The following is a 21367-nucleotide window of genomic DNA, read 5'->3' on the forward strand; positions in this document are numbered from 1 at the left end:
TCGACGCGTTTAAGGTTTGGCAACGAGGTCCGACGTTTCGCTCCACGTGCCGGCCAGGCGCCAGCTTCTTCTCGTTCACCTTCGGGAACCGAATCGAACCGCGTGCACGCGCACGTTCCTTCCCTCGATCTGGGCAACCCCACCGCCACGCGGCACGTCGGTGAGCCGTGTCCCAACCGGGCACCCGGGACGCCGGCCTCGCGGCCGCGCACGTACAGAAACGCAGGCGGGAAGCGCGTGTGACTCTTTATTATGTGCTTATTACGTTTAGCAGCAGCAAACGACGATGGGTGGGAGCCGCGCCGGCCGGCCACGATAAACAAGCGCTTCGTACAAGCTTTCACCCCGTTCGCCGGATCCACGGAGTCGCAAGTGGACTCTTTATCATCATCGCAGAGTTCCATTTAAAAATGAGCTCCATGCCACCTACCCCCCCCCCCAAAAAGCATATACATGTGTGTATATATACACACACACACACTGGGTGCTTCAAAAAGATGTTAACACTTACATGGGACTATCGTTTCTAGATTTGAAGCTTTCGTGACTGCAAGGATCCATACTCTTTGGTTCTATTCGGTAAAGTCACGTAGGTAAAAAAATAAAACAAAAATCACGTTTCATTCCAATGCTGTCCTCGTGACAGCACGGTCCCTTCACCTGATGAAGGCCACTTGTGTTGTGGCCGAAACTTCGTGATTTTTGTTGTTTTATTTTTTACCTACGTGACTTTACCGAATAGAACCAAAGACCAGGGACTATCGTTTTTAAATAGAAAAAAGAACGTGATAACAAAAGTGATGTTAATAGCTTCCGAAAGTCAAAGAGTGTCTCCCACTTGTTTGCCATCGTTGCCAACGCGTGGCCTGGAATCTTCTCCAGGTGGTCTCCAGAGCCCGGAGGTGGCAGCACGTGTCACGTGGTGTTGTTGCAAATTCTCAGAAGCGTTAACATTTTTGTTGAAGCACTCTGTATATAAACAGATATTTTCAATAAGTTAGGGGGGAGGGGGGGAGCATGCACACGCATGGATTCTGTAACGATTTACAACCGTGAATCAACGCCTTCGGGAAACATTCTCAAGACGTGGGGGAAGACGGTTAGGGGCGAAGCTGCACCGGCACTAGGGGCGTCAACCAAGAGACGGAGCGAGAGGAATGCTGTGGAACGACTTGGGAGGGGAGGGGGGAGGGAGGGGAGGGAGGGGAGGGAAGGAGGGAGGGGAGTGAGGGAGGGAGTGAGGGAGGGAGTGAGGGGAGTGGAGCCAAGACCTGGCACTGCACGGACCACTGGAGGAGGCCGTCACCATTGCTCACAGCGGCGAATGTTTGAACCGGTCCTGGGCCCTCCCCTTAAGCCGACTCGGCCTCAAATGAGTACCTGGTGCGGTATTTAAACACCAGCACTGGGGGTGTTGTTGGCCACCCACCCCGCCGTGTGCCACAGTGCCGGCCTACGTAGGCGCTCGCTCACTCGCAGCACTTGCCCCAAACGGTCTGCTCAGGGCCATTGGGGGGGGGGGGGGGGGTGGGGGATTCCATCTTTATATCACAAAAGTGCCCTTTTGTTGTTGGGTTGAGGTTCCCTCCTGGATCCCGGGATAAACGGCGCTCGCCCCGTGTTTTCGTCACAGCACGACGAGGAGTGGAATGATGGCGGCGGAAATGAAATGAACTGAGGTCTCGTTACGGGAAGGGGGCGAGTGACGTTTATCCCCTTGCAGATTAAAGCGACGGCACGGTGGGGGTGGGGAGTAGTGGGGGGCAGTAATGGTGCGGAGGAGGGGGGGGTGGGGAGTAGTGGTGGGGGGGCGGTGGGGGGGGAGGCGGCTGGGGCTGATTGCTCTGGTCCAGGCCACTCCACCGCCGGCGGCGGCGCCACCGCCGGCGGCACCAGCGGCGGCGACAAAGACGAAACTCGCGGAGTTTGGCAACATCACCGAGCTGCGTCACGCCAGCTACGAGCAACCACGCACGCGACGCTTCTCACGCGACGCGGCCTCCGTGCCCACGGGAGCGTGGGGGGGCCCGACCTCGCGGATAGACACGGGAAAGGCCCCCGGGGCCTCCCCCTCCCTCTGGACCCCGGCGCGACACGGCACGAGGATTGTGCGTTTCAGACGCGAAGGATTCCGACGTCGCGCGGACGGCGCGGCGTTTGAAACGGAGAGGACCGAAAGTTCAAACGGCTCTGGAATTGGCGTGGAAGGACGGCGTCAGGCAAGCAGCGTGGCCCCTGCGCAACGGAAGTTTGCTTAAGACGACGACGGCGCGTGGCGGCCACCTTTAGGGAGGCCGGAAACGTGACGGACGAGCACCTGCTCGGTGTGCGTGCGTGCGTCTGTCTGCACGTGCGTCTGCACGTGCGTTTGCACGTGCGTCTGGACGTGCGTCTGCACGTGCGTCTGCACGTGCGTCTGCACGTGCGTCTGCACGTGCGTCTGCACGTGCGTCTGCACGTGCGTCTGCACGTGCGTCTGCACGTGCGTCTGCACGTGCGTCTGTCTGCACGTGCGTCTGCACGTGTGTATGCGTGCGTCTGCACGTGTGTATGCGTGCGTTCGCACGTGTGTGCGTACATGTGCGTACATGTGTGTGCATGTGCATGCACGTGTGTGTACGTGTGTGCGCGAAAATAAACAATTGCCGGAAATGCAAAGAGTAGTAGACGATCGGCAACCACCGGTACACCCTGGACCACCGCCGGCACAGCCCAGGCCAGCTCTCCTCCTCCTCAGCTTTGGTGGCGGCGGCCGGCCGGCCGGTCGGCCGGCCGGCCTTATCAGTAACCATGGGGCATGCAGGAAACTCGGGGCCCTCCACGCGCGGTGGGAACGTGGCGGCGGCAGCGGCGGCGAGGCCGACGTTACTCCATGTCCTTGACGCGGCTGCAGATCTCGGCCGTGAACTCGGAACACTTGGCCTTCCCTCCCAGGTCTCCCGTGAGCACCTGGGGCACGGGACGCGCGGCGAGGGGCGTGGGGGGCGGGGGGGGGGTAACAGTGCAGAACCGTCCGATCCTTCCGCAAACCAGTCCGGGTTTTACAAATCAACGGAATCGAGAGCGCGCTTCCTTTGGGGGACTTGCCTCTCCCCCCTCTCCCCCTCTCCCCCTCTCATCTCACTCTCCTCTCTCTCCCCCTCTCATCTCACTCTCCTCTCTCTCCCCTCTCATCTCACTCTCCTCTCTCCCCTCTCATCTCACTCTCCTCTCTCTCCCCTCTCATCTCACTTTCCTCTCCCCTCTCATCTCACTCTCCTCTCTCTCCCCCCTCTCATCCCACTCTCCTCTCTCTCCCCCCTCTCATCTCACTCTCCTCTCTCTTCCCCTCTCATCTCACTCTCCCCTCTCATCTCACTCCCCCCTCTCCCCCTCTCATCTCACTCTCCTCTCTCATCTCACTCTCCCCCCTCTCTCCCTCTCATCTCACTCTCCTCTCTCTTCCCTCTCATCTCACTCTCCCCCCCTCTCCCTCTCTCATCTCACTCCTCTCTCTGCCCCTCTCATCTCACTCTCCTCTCTCTCCCTCTCATCTCACTCTCCTCTCTCTCCCCTCTCATCTCACTCTCCCCCCTCTCCCCCTCTCATCTCACTCTCCTCTCTCTCCCCCTCTCATCTCACTCTCCCCCCTCTCCCCCTCTCATCTCACTCTCCCCCCTCTCCCCCTCTCATCTCACTCTCCTCCCTCTCCCCCTCTCATCTCACTCTCCCCCCTCTCCCCCTCTCATCTCACTCTCCTCTCTCTCCCCTCTCATCTCACTCTCCTCTCTCTCCCCCTCTCATCTCACACTCCCCCCTCTCCCCCTCTCATCTCACTCTCCTCTCTCTCCCCTCTCATCTCACTCTCCCCCATCTCCCTCTCTCATCTCACTCTCCTCCCTCTCCCCCCTCTCATCTCACTCTCCTCCCTCTCCCCCTCTCATCTCACTCTCCCCCTCCCCCCCTCTCTCATCTCACTCCCCTCTCTCCTCACTCTCCCCCCTCTCCCCCTCTCATCTCACTCTCCCCCCTCTCCCCCTCTCATCTCACTCTCCTCTCTCTCCCCCTCTCATCTCACTCTCCCCCTCTCATCTCACTCTCCTCCCTCTCCCCCTCTCATCTCACTCTCCCCCCTCTCCCCCTCTCATCTCACTCTCCTCTCTCTCCCCTCTCATCTCACTCTCCTCTCTCTCCCCCTCTCATCTCACTCTCCCCCCTCTCCCCCTCTCATCTCACTCTCCTCTCTCTCCCCCTCTCATCTCACTCTCCCCCCTCTCCCCCTCTCATCTCACTCTCCTCTCTCTCCCCTCTCATCTCACTCTCCTCTCTCTCCCCCTCTCATCTCACTCTCCCCCCTCTCCCCCTCTCATCTCACTCTCCTCTCTCTCCCCTCTCTCCCCTCTCATCTCACTCTCCCCCCTCTCCCTCTCTCATCTCACTCTCCTCCCTCTCCCCCCTCTCATCTCACTCTCCTCCCTCTCCCCCTCTCATCTCACTCTCCCCCTCTCATCTCACTCTCCTCCCTCTCCTCCTCTCATCTCACTCTCCCCCCTCTCCCCCTCTCATCTCACTCTCCTCTCTCTCCCCTCTCATCTCACCCTCCTCTCTCTCCCCCTCTCATCTCACTCTCCCCCCTCTCCCCCTCTCATCTCACTCTCCTCTCTCTCCCCTCTCTCCCCTCTCATCTCACTCTCCCCCCTCTCCCTCTCTCATCTCACTCTCCTTCCTCTCATCTCACTCTCCTCTCTCTCCCCTCTCATCTCACTCTCCCCCCTCCCCCCCTCTCATCTCACTCTCCCCCCTCTCCCTCTCTCATCTCACTCTCCTCCCTCCCCCCCTCTCATCTCCACCGTGCTAGACCGCACGTGGCCTGTGGTCTCGCAGGGCGGAGGCAAGGGTTGGCGGATTGCACGCAAACGGTGGGGAACCCGCCCCATGGGCATCGAGGGGGAGAGCCATACCCTGGGGCTCGCCGGGAGAAGGCGGTACGGCGAAGTGTGGACTAGTCGCCATCTGTTTCCATCTGTATAGAGCTTTGCTCCCCCCCCCCCCCGCCCTAGCTCGCACAAGGCGTAGTTGCAATCACGGGCGAACCGTCGCACTAAAATTGTAATTGCTGTGGGTTTAAATTTTGATTTAAAGCTTTCGTGACTGCAGTAATTCATATTCTTAGCTCTTTCGGTAAAGTCACGTTGAAGGGAAACAATAGTTTGTTTGTAGTTTAACACGTAGTAGGAGGCTTTCGTGGCCAACATCATCCATAATACAGGTTGTTTTTGGGGTTAATTCACGTAAGTATATAAATGTGTCGTTCAACCTGCCACCACCCGACACAGATTTGTGGAGGAGTCCTCCTGTTTCGTTCCTTAAATGTTTCATGTCGCCTGATGAAGCTAGTTGTAATTACTGTCGAAACGTCGTACTCGGATTGTAACTGTTGTGGCTTGGCTCTCGAACACACAACCGGTGCGCTGTACTAGTGACGAATTGGCCACGTTCTGTTTACGTGACAAACCTTACTAGTTGGCCGTGTCGAGTGGCGGTGGGTTAACGACACCTTTACATTTATGCGATCCAACCCAAGAAAAACCCCTCGATTGTGAATACAGGAGATCATCGATTGTTATCAACGGACAGGACATCAGATGATCCAGCGGCTTCGGGGGTAGTGCCAGATTTTTTTGAACGCCGGATAATCACCACTCAAATCATTATTTTAAATAGCTTATTTTTGCACACTTTTGCATGAGATGTTTTTTTAAGGTGTTGTTATATGTTTTTACCATTTATTTACTCAATTAAATTGACATAAATAAATATGCAAAGACGAAAAATAAATATCTATACTTTAAAAAAGTTACCGTATTTACCGTGCTGTACTTACCACTCCAATCTCGAAGACTCTGCATGGGGTGATGTTTATATACACCTGCAGTGTTTTCATTGTTTAAGTTATTGTATGTAGTGAATAACGTACCGTACACAATATTTAACACCCGAAGTCATGCACAGCTACTTTTTTTGTCATGCACATGGTGGCAATCGCCGGACCGGTTACAGCCTTTTGGAGCGGCTTTGCCTGTTTCGCCGGATCGGCCTGGGACCGCCGGATAATAATCGATAACGAACCGTAACGTTGCTCGCGAAAGCCGCCCCTCGGTGATGGGACGCGGTCCCATCACCGTCGCGATCATCAAGTGCACAACAAGAGGCGAGGCCTTCTGCGAGGGGGCGGAAGGCCTGCCGAGCGCAACCCGCCGCCATCGCCGCCGCCCGCACCTTGCCGTCCTTGATGGTGCCGTAGCAGGCCGCCTCGATGCGCTGCGCGTAGCCCGTGTGGCCCATGTGGCGCAGCATCATCACGGCGCTCAGCAGCAGCGCCGTGGGGTTCGCCAGGTCCTTGCCGGCGATGTCGGGTGCCGTGCCGTGCACCTGCGGGCGGAGGCGATCGTTATTATCGTCGTCGGCGTTGACCGTCGTCGTTAATTACCGGACGGTGGTGGTGGTGTGGCCGTGCCGTGGTGACAAGCACCCGCACGCACGATGACCACGGTCTGCTACGTACCGTGCAAAGTAAGTTCAGCATACAGGCACGGTGTGGTGCGGCGGCGGCGGCGGTCGTACGGATGGCCCCACACTCACCGACTCGAAGATGGCAACGCCGTTGGTGCCGATGTTGCCGCTGGGAGTGACCCCGAGGCCCCCGATGAGACCCGCGCACAGGTCACTGCAACGGCGGGGGGGCGAGGGGGGGGGGGGTCAGTGGGTGGCACTCACAACCACGTGGGGGGGGGGACACGGTGGGGACACGGTGGGGACACGGCACCGTGCGTTACAGTGGGTGGTGCGATGTTGCGTTGTGGCACACGGCGCTGTGTGACGCACTGAAAGCATCACGTGGAGTGGTGCGCCACAGTGTGCCGCGGTGCGGTGTGCCGCGGTGCGGTGTGCGCACGTGGAGGCCGCACCTCAGGATGTCCCCGTACAGGTTGGGCATGACCAGCACGTCGAAGTGCGTGGGGTCCTGCACCATCTGTGGACGGCCAACGCAGCACGCCGGTTACAGCCGCCCCGGCAGCGGACGGCACACGGCAAGGTCGTGCGCTGTACGTTATTATTGTTGTTGTTGTTGATGTTGTTGTTGTTATTGTTGTTCTGCTTGTTTACCCAAGAAATCATCGCCGAGTCTCAAGACTTTTTTTTTTAGGAGGGTCCTGCCAAGTTTCCGCAGCGGGGGACGACGCCGCTGCTGCTGCTGCTGCTGCTCTGTGCGATGCCAAGTCAGCGATTTGCAGGTCAATTCTTTCAGCACTGGGGGGACTTGGTTTGGCCGATAGCAGTTGCACTGGGTGTGTGGGTTTAGCTGTGGGAAGGAGCCAGGGAACCCAGAGGAAACCCACGCAGACCAGGGGGAAGAGAGCCCCACCACTACTCACGTTGAGACACACAGTGTCCAGGTACATCTCCGTGAACTTGATGTCCTTGAAGGTCTCGGCGACCTCGCGGCACTTCTTCAGGAAGAGGCCGTCCGACAAACGCCTGCACGCAGACGCACGCAGACACACGCAGACGCAACGGCACCGGGGTCACACGCTGCGGTCGCGCGTCCGCAGCGTCACCGCACGGACAACAGCGCTCTGCCTGAAGCAAAGCTGCAAGTCCCCTCTCATCCGACTCCACTCCCATCCACCCCACCCGCTCTCCCTCCTCTCCCCCCTCATCTCACTCCACTCCCATCCACCCCACCCGCTCTCCCTCCTCTCCCCCCTCATCTCACTCCACTCCCATCCACCCCACCCGCTCTCCCACCTCTCCCCCCTCATCTCACTCCACTCTCCTCCACCCCACCCGCTCTCCCTCCTCTCCCCTCTCATCTCACTCCACTCCCATCCACCCCACCCGCTCTCCCACCTCATCTCACTCCCCTCTACCCACGTGCTCTCCCACCTCTCCCCCCTCATCTCACTCCACCCCACCCGCTCTCCCCCCTCATCTCACTCCCTTCCACCCACGGGCTCTCCCACCTCTCCCCCCTCATCCGACTCCACTCTCGACAGGTCGTGGCACGCTTCGCTCGCCATTCTTTCGCGCGCTCGCGAGCGGTCGCGGGTCGCCGAGTCCGGGGCGGGAAGGGGAGCGGTGATTGGCCGGCGGCCGCCGCCGCCGCCGCCACACTCACATGATGTTGGCCTTGTGAACGGCGGTGACGGTGTGGCGCTTGTTGCTACGCGCGTACTCAAACGCGAACTCCGCCACGCGCCGGCTCGCCTGCTCCGTGATCAGTTTGATGCTCTGCACGACGCCGTCCACGATCTGAGCGCAAGGACAAAAAATCCCCCCGCCGCCGCAGCCGCAGCAGCCCGTGCAGACGGCCGACGCGAGTGCCGTTAGCGAGGGGCACCTGTGAAGGCCGGCACGGCGCACGGGCGGGGGGGGGGGGGGGGTGGCCAGCACCACGCACGCAGCACGGTGGCACGGCAGCGGTAACCACACACGATGTGTGTGTGGGGAGCGGTGTGTGCGTGGGGAGCGGTGTGTGTGGGGAGCGGTGTGTGTGGGGAGCGGTGTGCGTGGGGAGCGGTGTGTGTGGGGAGAGCGGTGTGTGTGGGGAGCGGTGTGTGTGGGGAGCGGTGTGTGTGAGGAGCGGTGTGTGTGGGGAGCGGTGTGTGTGGGGAGCGGTGTGTGTGGGGAGCGGTGTGTGTGTGGGGAGCGGTGTGTGTGGGGAGCGGTGTGTGTGTGGGGAGCGGTGTGTGTGGGGAGCGGTGTGTGTGTGGGGAGCGGTGTGTGTGGGGAGCGGTGTGTGTGTGGGGAGCGGTGTGTGTGGGGAGTGGTGTGTGTGTGGGGAGCGGTGTGTGTGGGGAGCGGTGTGTGTGGGGAGCGGTGTGCGTGGGGAGCGGTGTGTGTGGGGAGCGGTGTGCGTGGGGAGCGGTGTGCGTGGGGAGCGGTGTGTGTGTGGGGAGTGGTGTGTGTGGGGAGCGGTGTGTGTGGGGAGTGGTGTGTGTGGGGAGCGGTGTGTGTGTGGGGAGCGGTGTGTGTGGGGAGCGGTGTGTGTGGGGAGCGGTGTGCGTGGGGAGCGGTGTGTGTGGGGAGCGGTGTGCGTGGGGAGCGGTGTGTGTGTGGAGCGGTGTGCGTGGGGAGCGGTGTGTGTGGGGAGCGGTGTGCGTGGGGAGCGGTGTGTGTGTGGGGAGTGGTGTGTGTGGGGAGCGGTGTGTGTGGGGAGTGGTGTGTGTGGGGAGCGGTGTGTGTGTGGGGAGCGGTGTGTGTGGGGAGCGGTGTGTGTGGGGAGCGGTGTGTGTGGGGAGCGGTGTGTGTGTGTCTGTGTGTGTGGGGAGCGGTGTGTGTGGGGAGCGGTGTGCGTGGGGAGCGGTGTGTGTGGGGAGCGGTGTGCGTGGGGAGCGGTGTGTGTGTGGAGCGGTGTGCGTGGGGAGCGGGTGTGTGTGGGGAGTGGTGTGTGTGGGGAGCGGTGTGTGTGGGGAGCGGTGTGTGTGGGGGAGCGGTGTGTGTGAGGAGCGGTGTGTGTGTGGGGAGCGGTGTGTGTGTGGGGAGTGGTGTGTGTGTGGGGAGCGGTGTGTGTGTGGGGAGCGGTGTGTGGGGAGCGGTGTGTGTGTGGGGAGCGGTGTGTGTGTGTGGGGAGTGGTGTGTGTGTGTGGGGAGCGGTGTGTGTGTGGAGCGGTGTTTTTTGGGGAGTGGTGTGTGTGTGGGGAGTGGTGTGTGTGGGGAGCGGTGTGTGTGTGGGGAGTGGTGTGTGTGTGGGGAGCGGTGTGTGTGTGGGGAGCGGTGTGTGTGGGGAGCGGTGTGTGTGTGGGGAGCGGTGTGTGTGTGGGGAGCGGTGTGTGTGAGGAGCGGTGTGTGTGGGGAGCGGTGTGTGTGGGGAGTGGTGTGTGTGGGGAGTGGTGTGTGTGGGGAGCGGTGTGTGTGTGGGGAGCGGTGTGTGTGTGGGGAGCGGTGTGTGTGTGGGGAGCGGTGTGTGTGGGGAGCGGTGTGTGTGTGGGGAGTGGTGTGTGTGTGGGGAGCGGTGTGTGTGGGGAGCGGTGTGTGTGGGGAGCGGTGTGTGTGGGGAGCGGTGTGTGTGTGTGGGGAGTGGTGTGTGTGTGGGGAGCGGTGTGTGTGGGGAGCGGTGTGTGTGTGGGGAGCGGTGTGTGTGGGGAGCGGTGTGTGTGGGGAGCGGTGTGTGTGGGGAGCAGTGTGTGTGGGGAGAGCGGTGTGTGTGTGGGGAGCGGTGTGTGTGGGAAGCGGTGTGTGTGTGTGGGGAGCGGTGTGTGTGGGGAGCAGTGTGTGTGTGGGGAGCGGTGTGTGTGGGGAGCAGTGTGTGTGGGGAGCGGTGTGTGTGTGGGGAGCAGTGTGTGTGTGTCTGTGTGTGTGTGGGGAGCGGTGTGTGTGGGGAGCGGTGTGTGTGGGGGGAGCGGTGTGCGTGGGGAGCGGTGTGCGTGGGGAGTGGTGTGTGTGTGGGGAGCGGTGTGTGTGGGGAGCAGTGTGTGTGGGGAGCGGTGTGTGTGTGGGGAGCGGTGTGTGTGTGTCTGTGTGTGTGTGGGGAGCGGTGTGTGTGGGGAGCGGTGTGTGTGGGGGGAGCGGTGTGCGTGGGGAGCGGTGTGCGTGGGGAGTGGTGTGTGTGTGGGGAGCGGTGTGTGTGTGGGGAGCGGTGTGTGTGTGTCTGTGTGTGTGTGGGGAGCGGTGTGTGTGGGGAGCGGTGTGTGTGTGGGGAGTGGTGTGTGTGTGGGGAGCGGTGTGCATGTGGGGAGCGGTGTGCGTGGAAAGCGGTGTGTGTGGGGAGCGGTGTGTGTGTGGGGAGCGGTGTGTGTGGAGAGCGGTGTGCGGTGTGTGCGTGGAGAGCGGTGTGTGTGGGGAGTGGTGTATGTGTGGGGAGCGGTGTGTGTGTGGGGAGCGGTGTGTGTGTGTGGGGAGCAGTGTGTGTGGGGAGCGGTGTGTGTGGGGAGCGGTGTGCGGTGTGTGCGTGGAGAGCGGTGTGTGCGCGGGAGCAGGCGCACCACGTGCTCGATGCCGCTGTACTCGCCCTCCGTGTTCTCGCGGATCGTCACCAGGTCCACGTCGTTGTACGGCGTGCGGAAGCCCTCAATGGACACGCACGGGCGCACGTTGGCGTACAGGTCGAAGGTCTTGCGCAGCAGCAGGTTCATGGACGGGTGGCCCGCGGCCACCGGCGTCTTCAGGGGCCCTGCGGCGGCGCGTCGTCAGCGCACCGCGGCGTCTCTCGCGCCGGATCCGCGCGTCACGGCCACGATGACCGCCGTACGCGATCGGCTCCCCGCCGATTTGCAGAATCGCATTTTGCAACGATGACAACAACGACGACGACGTCAACTTGTAACGCGTCGCACGGTGTTCGCTCTGCACGCAGGGCGGGGGTCGCTCTCTCACCCTTCAAACCCATCTTGTTGCGATCCATCGACTCCTTGGCCTCCGGGGGGATGACCCACTTGCCCGACGAGCTGAGGATGGCCGTGACGTTGCGCTCCTCCCACTGGATCGGCGCCTGCCGGCGGAGAGAGCGGCGAGCATGACGAGCGGGGGCCATCGTGTGCCCGGTGGCGCGGTCCAAATTTGTCAAGTTATAAAAATCACACCGCGTGTCTGTGAAGCACAGCGGCGCCTTCCTGCACGATGATCGCCCTGCAGCGCCAGAAGACCGACGGCGCCCATGCCACGTGCAATCGATGACTACGAACCATTGGTATTGGTCTGTAGCAACGGCCGCGTCGCTCCACCTCTCCGGGGCCGCGACCCCGCGGCGACCCCTCGGCGACCCCTCGGCGCCACCCCACGGCGTGACCCCTCGGCGCCACCCCACGACGTGACCCCACGGCGACCCCTCGGCGACCCCTCGGCGCGACCCCTCAGTGACCCCGCGGCGACCCCTCGGCGACCCCTCGGCGCGACCCCACGGCGCGACCCCACGGCGACCCCTCGGCGCGACCCCACGGCGAGCCCTCGGCGCGACCCCTCGGCGCGACCCCGTACCCTGGCGGCGTCGAAGATCTTTACGACGGCGGCGGAGATCTCGGGGCCGATGCCGTCGCCCGGGATGAGTGTGACGGTGCTGAGCGGCACCTGTGGGGACCCGGGGGAGGGTGGGGAGGGACAGCGAGTGTCAGGGGGGGTGGTGCGTGCTAGGGGGAGGTGGCGAGTGTCAGGGGGGGTGGTGCGTGCTAGGGGGAGGTGGCGAGTGTCAGGGGGGGTGGTGCGTGCTATAGGGAGGTGGCGAGTGTCAGGGGGGGTGGTGCGTGCTAGGGGGAGGTGGCGAGTGTCAGGGGGGGTGGTGCGTGCTAGGGGGAGGTGGCGAGTGTCAGGGGGGGTGGTGCGTGCTAGGGGGAGATGGCGAGTGTCAGGGGGGGTGGTGGTGCGTGCTAGGGGGAGGGACAGCGAGTGTCAGGGGGGGTGGTGAGCGTCGGGAGCAAGTGGCGAGTGATCGGGTGAGGGCAGTGCGAGCTGCTCACCTTGCCGGACGCATGTTGCCAGCGGATGGGTGCCGCCCCTGCTCGCTGCTGGGCACCCCTCAGTAGCCGTGAGATCTGAGCGACGCACACAAAGATAAAGATCCCCCATATAGCCTTTACCTGACTTGCAATGCACACGAGGGGGCGGTGTGGCAAGGACCGTGCCTTTGTCTCCCGAGTGGCGATATTTACGCATCGCACCAGGTACTTCATTTGAGGCCGAGTCGACCTAGCAGAGGCCCAGGACCGGTTCAGAATATTGCCACTGGTGTTGGTGGCCGTGAGCGGGAATCGAACTCGGATGGTCGGGTTCGTAGCACGGCGTGCTAACCGCTACACCACCGCGCCCAATACTCACGCATACATGAAGGCACACACACAGACACACACACTATCCCTTTTTAACCCTTTCTGGCAATAAAACAGTTGTATTAAGATGTTAAAACACAACACTGAAACCTTTTGCAAGGAATCGTGTCACTGCATTAACCGCACAGTACTTGTGGTAAACTTGCAAACAAAAACCATGCTCTTGACAGTATATGATGATGATGATGCATTGTCTTTGAAACCGATTGGTCCACACCAGAGACGGCTTTCTTCAGAGCCTCGTCTCAAACCGGTGTGAGACCAGACGAAGCCAAAAGGCGAACAGCACGAAGACAACGCCACTATCAGGACACCGAGAGCTCGGGGTGAGGGCAGCCACATCGTTGCCCTTAGCGCGGGCACGCGAGCGAGTCCGTGGCAAGGAAGCCGGTTAATAATAGCGGCAAAAGACAAAGATCCCCCATATAGCCTCAACAGACTGTAGGGGCAAGTGCTGTTAGCGAGCACCTATGAAGGCCGGAACGGCATACGAGGGGGTGGGTGGCCAGCACCACGCCCGACCGCCTTTGTCTCCCTAGTGGCAATGTTTACACACCGCACCAGGTACTCATTTGAGGCTGAGTCGACCTAGGGGAGGCCCGGGACCGGTACAGATAATCGTCACTGGTGTTGGCCGTGAGCGGGAATCGAACCCAGGTCGCCGGGTTCATAGCGCAGCGTAGCGCTAACCGCTACACCACCGCTCCCCACAATAATAGCGGCACACACACACTGACACACACACTGACACACACACACTGACACACACACACTGACACACACACACCGACACACACACACCGACACACACACACCGACACACACACACCGACACACACACACCGACACACTGACACACACACACTGACACACACACACACACTGACACACACACACTGACACACACACACACACTGACACACACACACACTGACACACACACACTGACACACACACACACTGACACACACACACTGACACACACACACTGACACACACACACACTGACACACACACACTGACACACACACACACACTGACACACACACACTGACACACACACACGACGCCCGCGCGTCCTCGTCAAGGACGCGCGAGAGCGCTGTCCTTGAGGAGCGCCGTCGGCCCTCAGGGTCACCGAGGTGCCGCCCACCGCTCACGCCCGGGGGGCTCCCCATCAGCCGAGGTCCCCGCGTCATTCCCGCGCCTCACCGAGCCTCGGCCCCACCACAACACGTGCGTCTCCGGAGCCTCTAAGGGACGCTGCTTCGCGACGACGCTATAACGTCGGGGACCGCCCGCCGTCCCGTGGATCCGCCGCAGTGCAGCGGCGGTTCTCGACATACCGAGCCGGTTTTTTTTTTTCCCCCCATGATTAAAATGTCTCCTCTTGTTATTCTGGTTGCGGACGCCTGCCACAGATGCATCTCCGTTATCGTAGGTCACCATTAAAGCCAAGATCCCGTGGAAACCCAGGTCCCCATCAACTCAGGTATCCCTCTCGACCGAGCTCTTGGTCATCCCAGGGTCCCCGTAGACTCATCCGCCTTGTCCTACCCACTGCCGTTTAAACCCAGGTCCCTCGTCTTACCTGCTGGCATTCGCGGTGGCAAGATGTCAACTGCCTCGCCTGACACGCAAGAGGTCTTGGGTTCGATCCTGACCCTGATGCCTATGTTTGAAGTTTGCGTCGTTCTCCCCGTGGTCGCGTGGATTTTTCTCCGGGTCCTCTGGTTTTCCCCTCCACATTTAGAAACGCGCGTTTAAGAGTATTTGGCCGCAATACATTCCCACATGATAAGCCACTGTCTGAACAAGAGCTGTATGGCTCAGTGGGCCTTACCCGGTAAAATAAAAAATAGTTTTCGTTTTAAACCCTGATCCCATCCAAACTCATGTGCCCAGACACTCAGATACATCCGCTGTCATCGGAGGTCACGTAGTCTGCTGTCAAACTCAGGTCTCTTACAACAACCCAGCTCTCCCTGCTAAGCCAGCGTCTCAATTAACCCAATGGGGGTCACTGCCAACTGCAGTAAGAGATCTGTTCACCCAGCTCCATGCTGGAAACTCGATTATCTTGCACCACCAGAGGAGAGGCAGTGCCAGGATTCAGCTAGGGCGGGGCCTGTAGCATGTGACGTTATAAAGGGGCCCTAAATAAAAACACCTAAATATTAAAACACAAAATTGTAACAAGGTATTTTTTCATTTGCTATACAGCCAGAGAACACGACAAATCGCTAACCTTAAACACCTGATGATGATTGCTTGTGTTGCAGTCGAAACGTCGTGAGAATTTTATTGTTTTATATTTTTATTATTTTATTGTTTCCCTTCCACGTGACTTTACCGAAAGAACCAAGAATATATCTTAAACGTCCAGTTGTTCGTAAAAGTCGAAGGCGGTATGGTACTATAGTAATAGAGCAAGTGCAGAATCACTGAACCGCGAATTGATAGCTTGAAAGCATTTCGCGCGGAGCCCTTGAAAGTGCGGGGCCCATAGCTACTACACGTGTATTAGTAGCTACTATGCATGTGTAGTAGCTACTACTACTACACGTGTAGTAGTAGTAGCTACTACACATGTATAGTAGCTACTACACGTGTAGTAGCTACTACTACTACACGTGTAGTAGTAGTAGCTACTATGCATGTGTAGTAGCAGCTACTACTACACGTGTAGTAGTAGCAGCTACTACTACACGTGTAGTAGTAGCTACTACACGTGTAGTAGTAGTAGTAGCTACTACACGTGTAGTAGTAGTAGTAGCTACTACTACACGTGTAGTAGTAGTAGCTACTACACATGTATAGTAGCTACTACACGTGTAGTAGTAGTAGCTACTACTACACGTGTAGTAGTAGTAGCTACTACTACACGTGTAGTAGTAGTAGCTACTACACATGTATAGTAGCTACTACACGTGTAGTAGTAGTAGCTACTACTACACGTGTAGTAGTAGCTGCTACTACTACACGTGTAGTAGTAGTAGCTACTACTACTACTACTACACGTGTAGTAGTAGCTGCTACTACACATGGAGCGACTTTTGCTACGAGGATATTCCGGCACTGAGGGTGGGGGTCGCTGTGGGCTCCGCGTGACAGCCCCGGTACCCGATTGGAGCCGGTTGTTGTGGTTGACGTTGATATTCAATCAACGTGTTGTTGATGTGACCCCGACCCCGTCCCAGACCCGGTTATTGAGAACAGAGACGGGGCTATTATTGCCACCGCAAACCGTGTTAACACCTCCCCGTTACCTCCCCACGTTACCTCCCCCGTTACCTCCCCACGTTACCTCCGCCCGTTACCTCCCCCCGTTACCTCCCCGTTACCTCCCCACGTTACCTCCCCACGTTACCTCCCCACGTTACCTCCCCACGTTACCTCCCCACGTTACCTCCCCCCGTTACCTCCCCCCGTTACCTCCTCCCGTTACCTCCCCACGTTACCTCCCCCCGTTACCTCCCCACGTTACCTCCCCACGTTACCTCCCCACGTTACCCGACCTTACTGAACATCTGTTAAAAAAAAGAGCCTCATAGCTCATCGGGTACCTCCGGTATAAATATTCTGATTGTGACCTCTCCCAATACCTCCTCCCCGTTACTCCGTTACCTCCCCACGTGACCTCCTCCCCGTTACCTCTCCACGTTACCTCCCCCCCGTTACCTCCTCCCCACGTTACACCCCCAACCCGGTTACCTCCCTTCGCGGAATGGACAGCGGTGCCTCCTACGGGCAAGGGGGAAGTGGGCCCCCCCGTCGGTCCGCCGACGGCCACGTGCAGTGGCCGTGGGCTCAGGCCGCCCAGCGGCGATAAACAACTCGACAACAACTCGACAACAACTCGACAACAACTCGACAACAACTCGACAACAACGCGGGTAGGCGTCCCGTCACCGAGACTCCGCGTGGCCCGCTGCATTGACGTCAAGCGTGGGGCCCACGGTTTTGACGTGAGCAGCACCGACACAGCTGGTGGACTGGCGGAAATCCTGATTAGATGGGATAATTAGTGGGACCGGTCAGTTGCCGAGTCAACGGTAGGGGCCTGGTCATTGCCGAGACACCCACACACTAGACACACACACACTAGACACACACACACTAGACACACACACACTAGACACACACACACTAGACACACACACACTAGACACACACACACTAGATACACACACACACTAAACACACACACACACTAGATACACACACACACTAGATACACACACACACTAGACACACACACACTAGACACACACACACTAGACACACACACACGAGACACCCCCACACGAGACACCCCCACACTAGACACACACACTAGACACACACACTAGACACACACACTAGACACCCCCACACTAGACACCCACACACTAGACACACACACTAGACACACACACACTAGACACACACACACTAGACACACACACACACTAGACACACACACACACTAGACACACACACACTAGACACACACACACTAGACACCCACACACTAGACACACACACTAGACACACACACACTAGACACACACACAAGACACACACACTAGACACACACACTAGACACACACTAGACACACACACTAGACACACACACTAGACACCCCCACACTAGACACCCACACACTAGACACACACACTAGACACACACACACTAGACACACACACACTAGACACACACACACTAGACACACACACTAGACACATGCACACTAGACACAAACACTACACACACACTAGACACACACACACTGGACACACACACTAGACACAAACACTAGACACACACACACTAGACACACGGACACTAGACACACGCACACTAGACATATACACACACTAGACACACACACACACTAGACACACACACAAGACACACACACTAGACACACACACTAGACACACACTAGACACACACACTAGACACACACACTAGACACACACACTAGACACACACACACTAGACACACACTAGACACAGACACACACACTAGACACACACACACTAGACACACACACACTAGACACCCACACTAGACACACACACACTAGACACACACACACTAGACACACACACACACTAGACACACACACACACTAGACACACACACACACTAGACACACACACACTAGACACCCACACTAGACACACACACACACTAGACACACACACTAGACACACACACTAGTCACACACACTAGACACACACACTAGACACCCACACACTAGACACACACACTAGACACACACACACTAGACACACACACTAGACACACACACACACTAGACACACACACACACTAGACACACACTAGACACACACACTAGACACACACTAGACACACTAGACACACACACACTAGACACACACTACACACACACACACACTAGACACACTAGACACACACACACACTAGACACACACACACACTAGACACACACACACACACTAGACACACACACACACTAGACACACACACACACTAGACACACACACACACTAGACACACACTAGACACACACACACTAGACACACACACACTAGACACACACACACACTAGACACACACACACTAGACACACACACACTAGACACCCCCACACACACTAGACACACACACTAGACACACACTAGACACACTAGACACACACACACTAGACACACACACACACTAGACACACACACTAGACACACACACTAGACACACACACACACTAGACACACACACACACTAGACACACTAGACACACACACACACTAGACACACACACACACACTAGACACACACACACACACTAGACACACACACACTAGACACCCCCACACGCACTAGACACACACACTAGACACACACACACACTAGACACACACACACACTAGACACACACACACACTAGACACACACACTAGACACACACACTAGACACACACACTAGATACACACACACACACTAGACACACACACACTAGACACACACACACACTAGACACACACACACACTAGACACACACACACACTAGATACACACACACACTAGACACACACACACACTAGATACACACACACACACACTAGAGACACACACACACTAGAGACACACACACACTAGACACACACACACACTAGACACACACACACACTAGACACACACACACTAGACACACACACACTAGATACACACACACACTAGACACACACACACACTAGACAAACACACTAGACACATACCCACACTACACACACACACTAGACACACACTAGACACATACCCACACTAGACACACACACACTAGACACACACACACTAGACACACACACACTAGACACACACACTAGACACACACACACACACACTAGACACACACACTAGACACACACACTAGACACACACACACACACCATAGACACACACACACACCATAGACACACACACACCATAGACACACACACACTAGACACACACACTAGACACACACACACTAGACACCCCCACACACACACACTAGACACACACACTAGACACACACACACTAGACACACACACACTAGACACACACACACTAGACACACACACTAGACACACACACTAGACACCCCCACACATACTAGACACACACACACACTAGACACACACACTAGACACACACACTAGACACACACACTAGACACACACACACACACTAGACACACACACACACACTAGACACACACACACTAGACACACACACACTAGACACACACTAGACACACACTAGACACACACACTAGACACACACACTAGACACACACATACACCCACACACATACACCCACACACTAGACACACACACACTAGACACACACACACTAGACACACACACTAGACACACACACTAGACACACACACTAGACACACACACACTAAACACACACACACTAGACACACACACACTAGACACACACACACTAGACACACACACACTAGACACACACACACTAGACACACACACTAGACACACACACTAGACACACACACACTAGACACACACACACTAGACACACACACACTAGACACACACACACTAGACACACACACTAGACACACACACTAGACACACACACACTAGACACACACACTAGACACACACACTAGACACACACACTAGACACACACACTAGACACACACACTAGACACACACACTAGACACACACACTAGACACACACACATACCCACACTAGACACCCGCTCCTCACCGTTGCGCGTGCCGCTCCTGCCATTGTCGCCCACGCCGTTGTGCGCATGCGCGGCGCACGACCTCGTTTTTAGAGGTCATGACGTCACCGCGTCAAAGTAGGAATGTTGTGACGTCACTGCCGCGCACGTGCCGGAGGATTTCATTTCACAGTTTCATAGTTTCATTTATTTGGTATAGCCCTGTGAGCCATTCGGCTCTTGAATCGGGTGCAACCGCAACAAACAAAAAAACTAAAACATGAACAAGAGAAACATCTTAAAGTGACTACGTGACTGTGCAAACAGAAAATTCAGGAAAAAAAACATCAAAATATTCCTGAAATAGCACCGTACACCAACGCTGTGTGAAAAAATCCCAGTGGGATGCAAGTCAAACAACAACCACAAGACAACTAAGATTAAGGCCATCAGTCTAACTCCGTACTACAATAAACAAAAACATGGCCAAACCAAAAAAGTTTTAGAAATCACCAAAATAAATCCATAAATGCAATGTAACCGTGATCATAGGAACTGTGACCGAATTTTTAACAATAAACTACATAAATAACATGTAACACCAAACCCTAGAGCCATAGTTGGCTGCATGAGTTACTCCACAACAACAGGAGCATCGGTCGGAGTATCACATTTTTCAATGCACCTTTAAGATCAGCACACTAAATCAAAATACAGATAATACTTTGCAGCGGTCATCCGGAGCGAAACATTTAATTTAATTTTAGGCCACTGAATAGCAGTGGCAGCTAGGGGTGTACAACTCCTCTAGAGCAGTTTTGAGAGAATATCTCATTGGTAGCGATTCAAGTTGCAGTTTATTGGCAATAGCATTCCAGACCCTGGGGGCATCAATAGCAAAGGCCCTTCCTCCGGTTTTTGTACGGCAATAGGGAATGTGAAGCTGGTAGATGAGCGAAGACCTGAGGTCAAATTTGTTCTTTGAAACAGAGAGGAGATCCAGCAGCAGGTAGTCTGCCGTTGTTTGTCGATCGCCGCGACGTTATTCGGAACGTTTCTAAAGCGGTCGACGCTGCGGAAACCGGGGGGGGGACATGACGTCACGCCAATTGTGACGCGTCCCTCATCGCTCTCGGAGAGAGGGCGAGCGGGGAAGGCGGCCCACGCGGTGGAGCCGGCGGTCAACGATTGCCCCAAGCTCTGTGGTCCTACACGCGTGCGGGTGTTTTCAGCCAATTAAAACGCGTCTCCATGTGGTTGATGGTCACCACCCCCCCCCACCCCCCTCCCCGTGTGTCGTGGTCGGCCTTCGTCGGTGCTCGCGAACGGCGCTTGCCCCAACAGTCTGC

The 21367-nt window shown here is 57.1% G+C and overlaps 1 protein-coding gene across 3 annotated transcripts; it reads right to left on the reverse strand.

The window, feature by feature from the left end:
• Window positions 1-234: 234 nt before the first annotated feature.
• On the reverse strand, window positions 235-20166 carry LOC116954978 (isocitrate dehydrogenase [NAD] subunit alpha, mitochondrial-like). 3 transcript variants are annotated; one of them, XM_076052641.1, is made up of 11 exons: window positions 20060-20166; window positions 12432-12506; window positions 11956-12045; window positions 11356-11470; window positions 10965-11152; window positions 8159-8292; window positions 7416-7518; window positions 6948-7012; window positions 6622-6706; window positions 6259-6411; window positions 235-2949 (listed from the first exon to the last, which is right to left on the reverse strand). In XM_076052641.1, the coding sequence occupies exons 1-11, from the start codon at window positions 20105-20107 to the stop codon at window positions 2866-2868; spliced, it is 1140 nt and encodes a 379-aa protein (XP_075908756.1). In that variant the 5' UTR covers window positions 20108-20166; the 3' UTR covers window positions 235-2865. The 3 variants fall into 3 exon arrangements, with proteins under 3 accessions (XP_075908756.1, XP_032831770.2, XP_075908755.1); XM_032975879.2 differs by having other exon boundaries at window positions 20036-20098; XM_076052640.1 differs by lacking the exon at window positions 20060-20166 and adding an exon at window positions 14013-14159.
• Window positions 20167-21367: the final 1201 nt, after the last annotated feature.

Source organism: Petromyzon marinus, chromosome 57 (assembly GCF_048934315.1).
Source record: "Petromyzon marinus isolate PM22_M1 ecotype Great Lakes invasive population chromosome 57, UKy_Petmar_22M1.pri1.0, whole genome shotgun sequence".
NCBI classification, from domain to species: domain Eukaryota; kingdom Metazoa; phylum Chordata; class Hyperoartia; order Petromyzontiformes; family Petromyzontidae; genus Petromyzon; species Petromyzon marinus.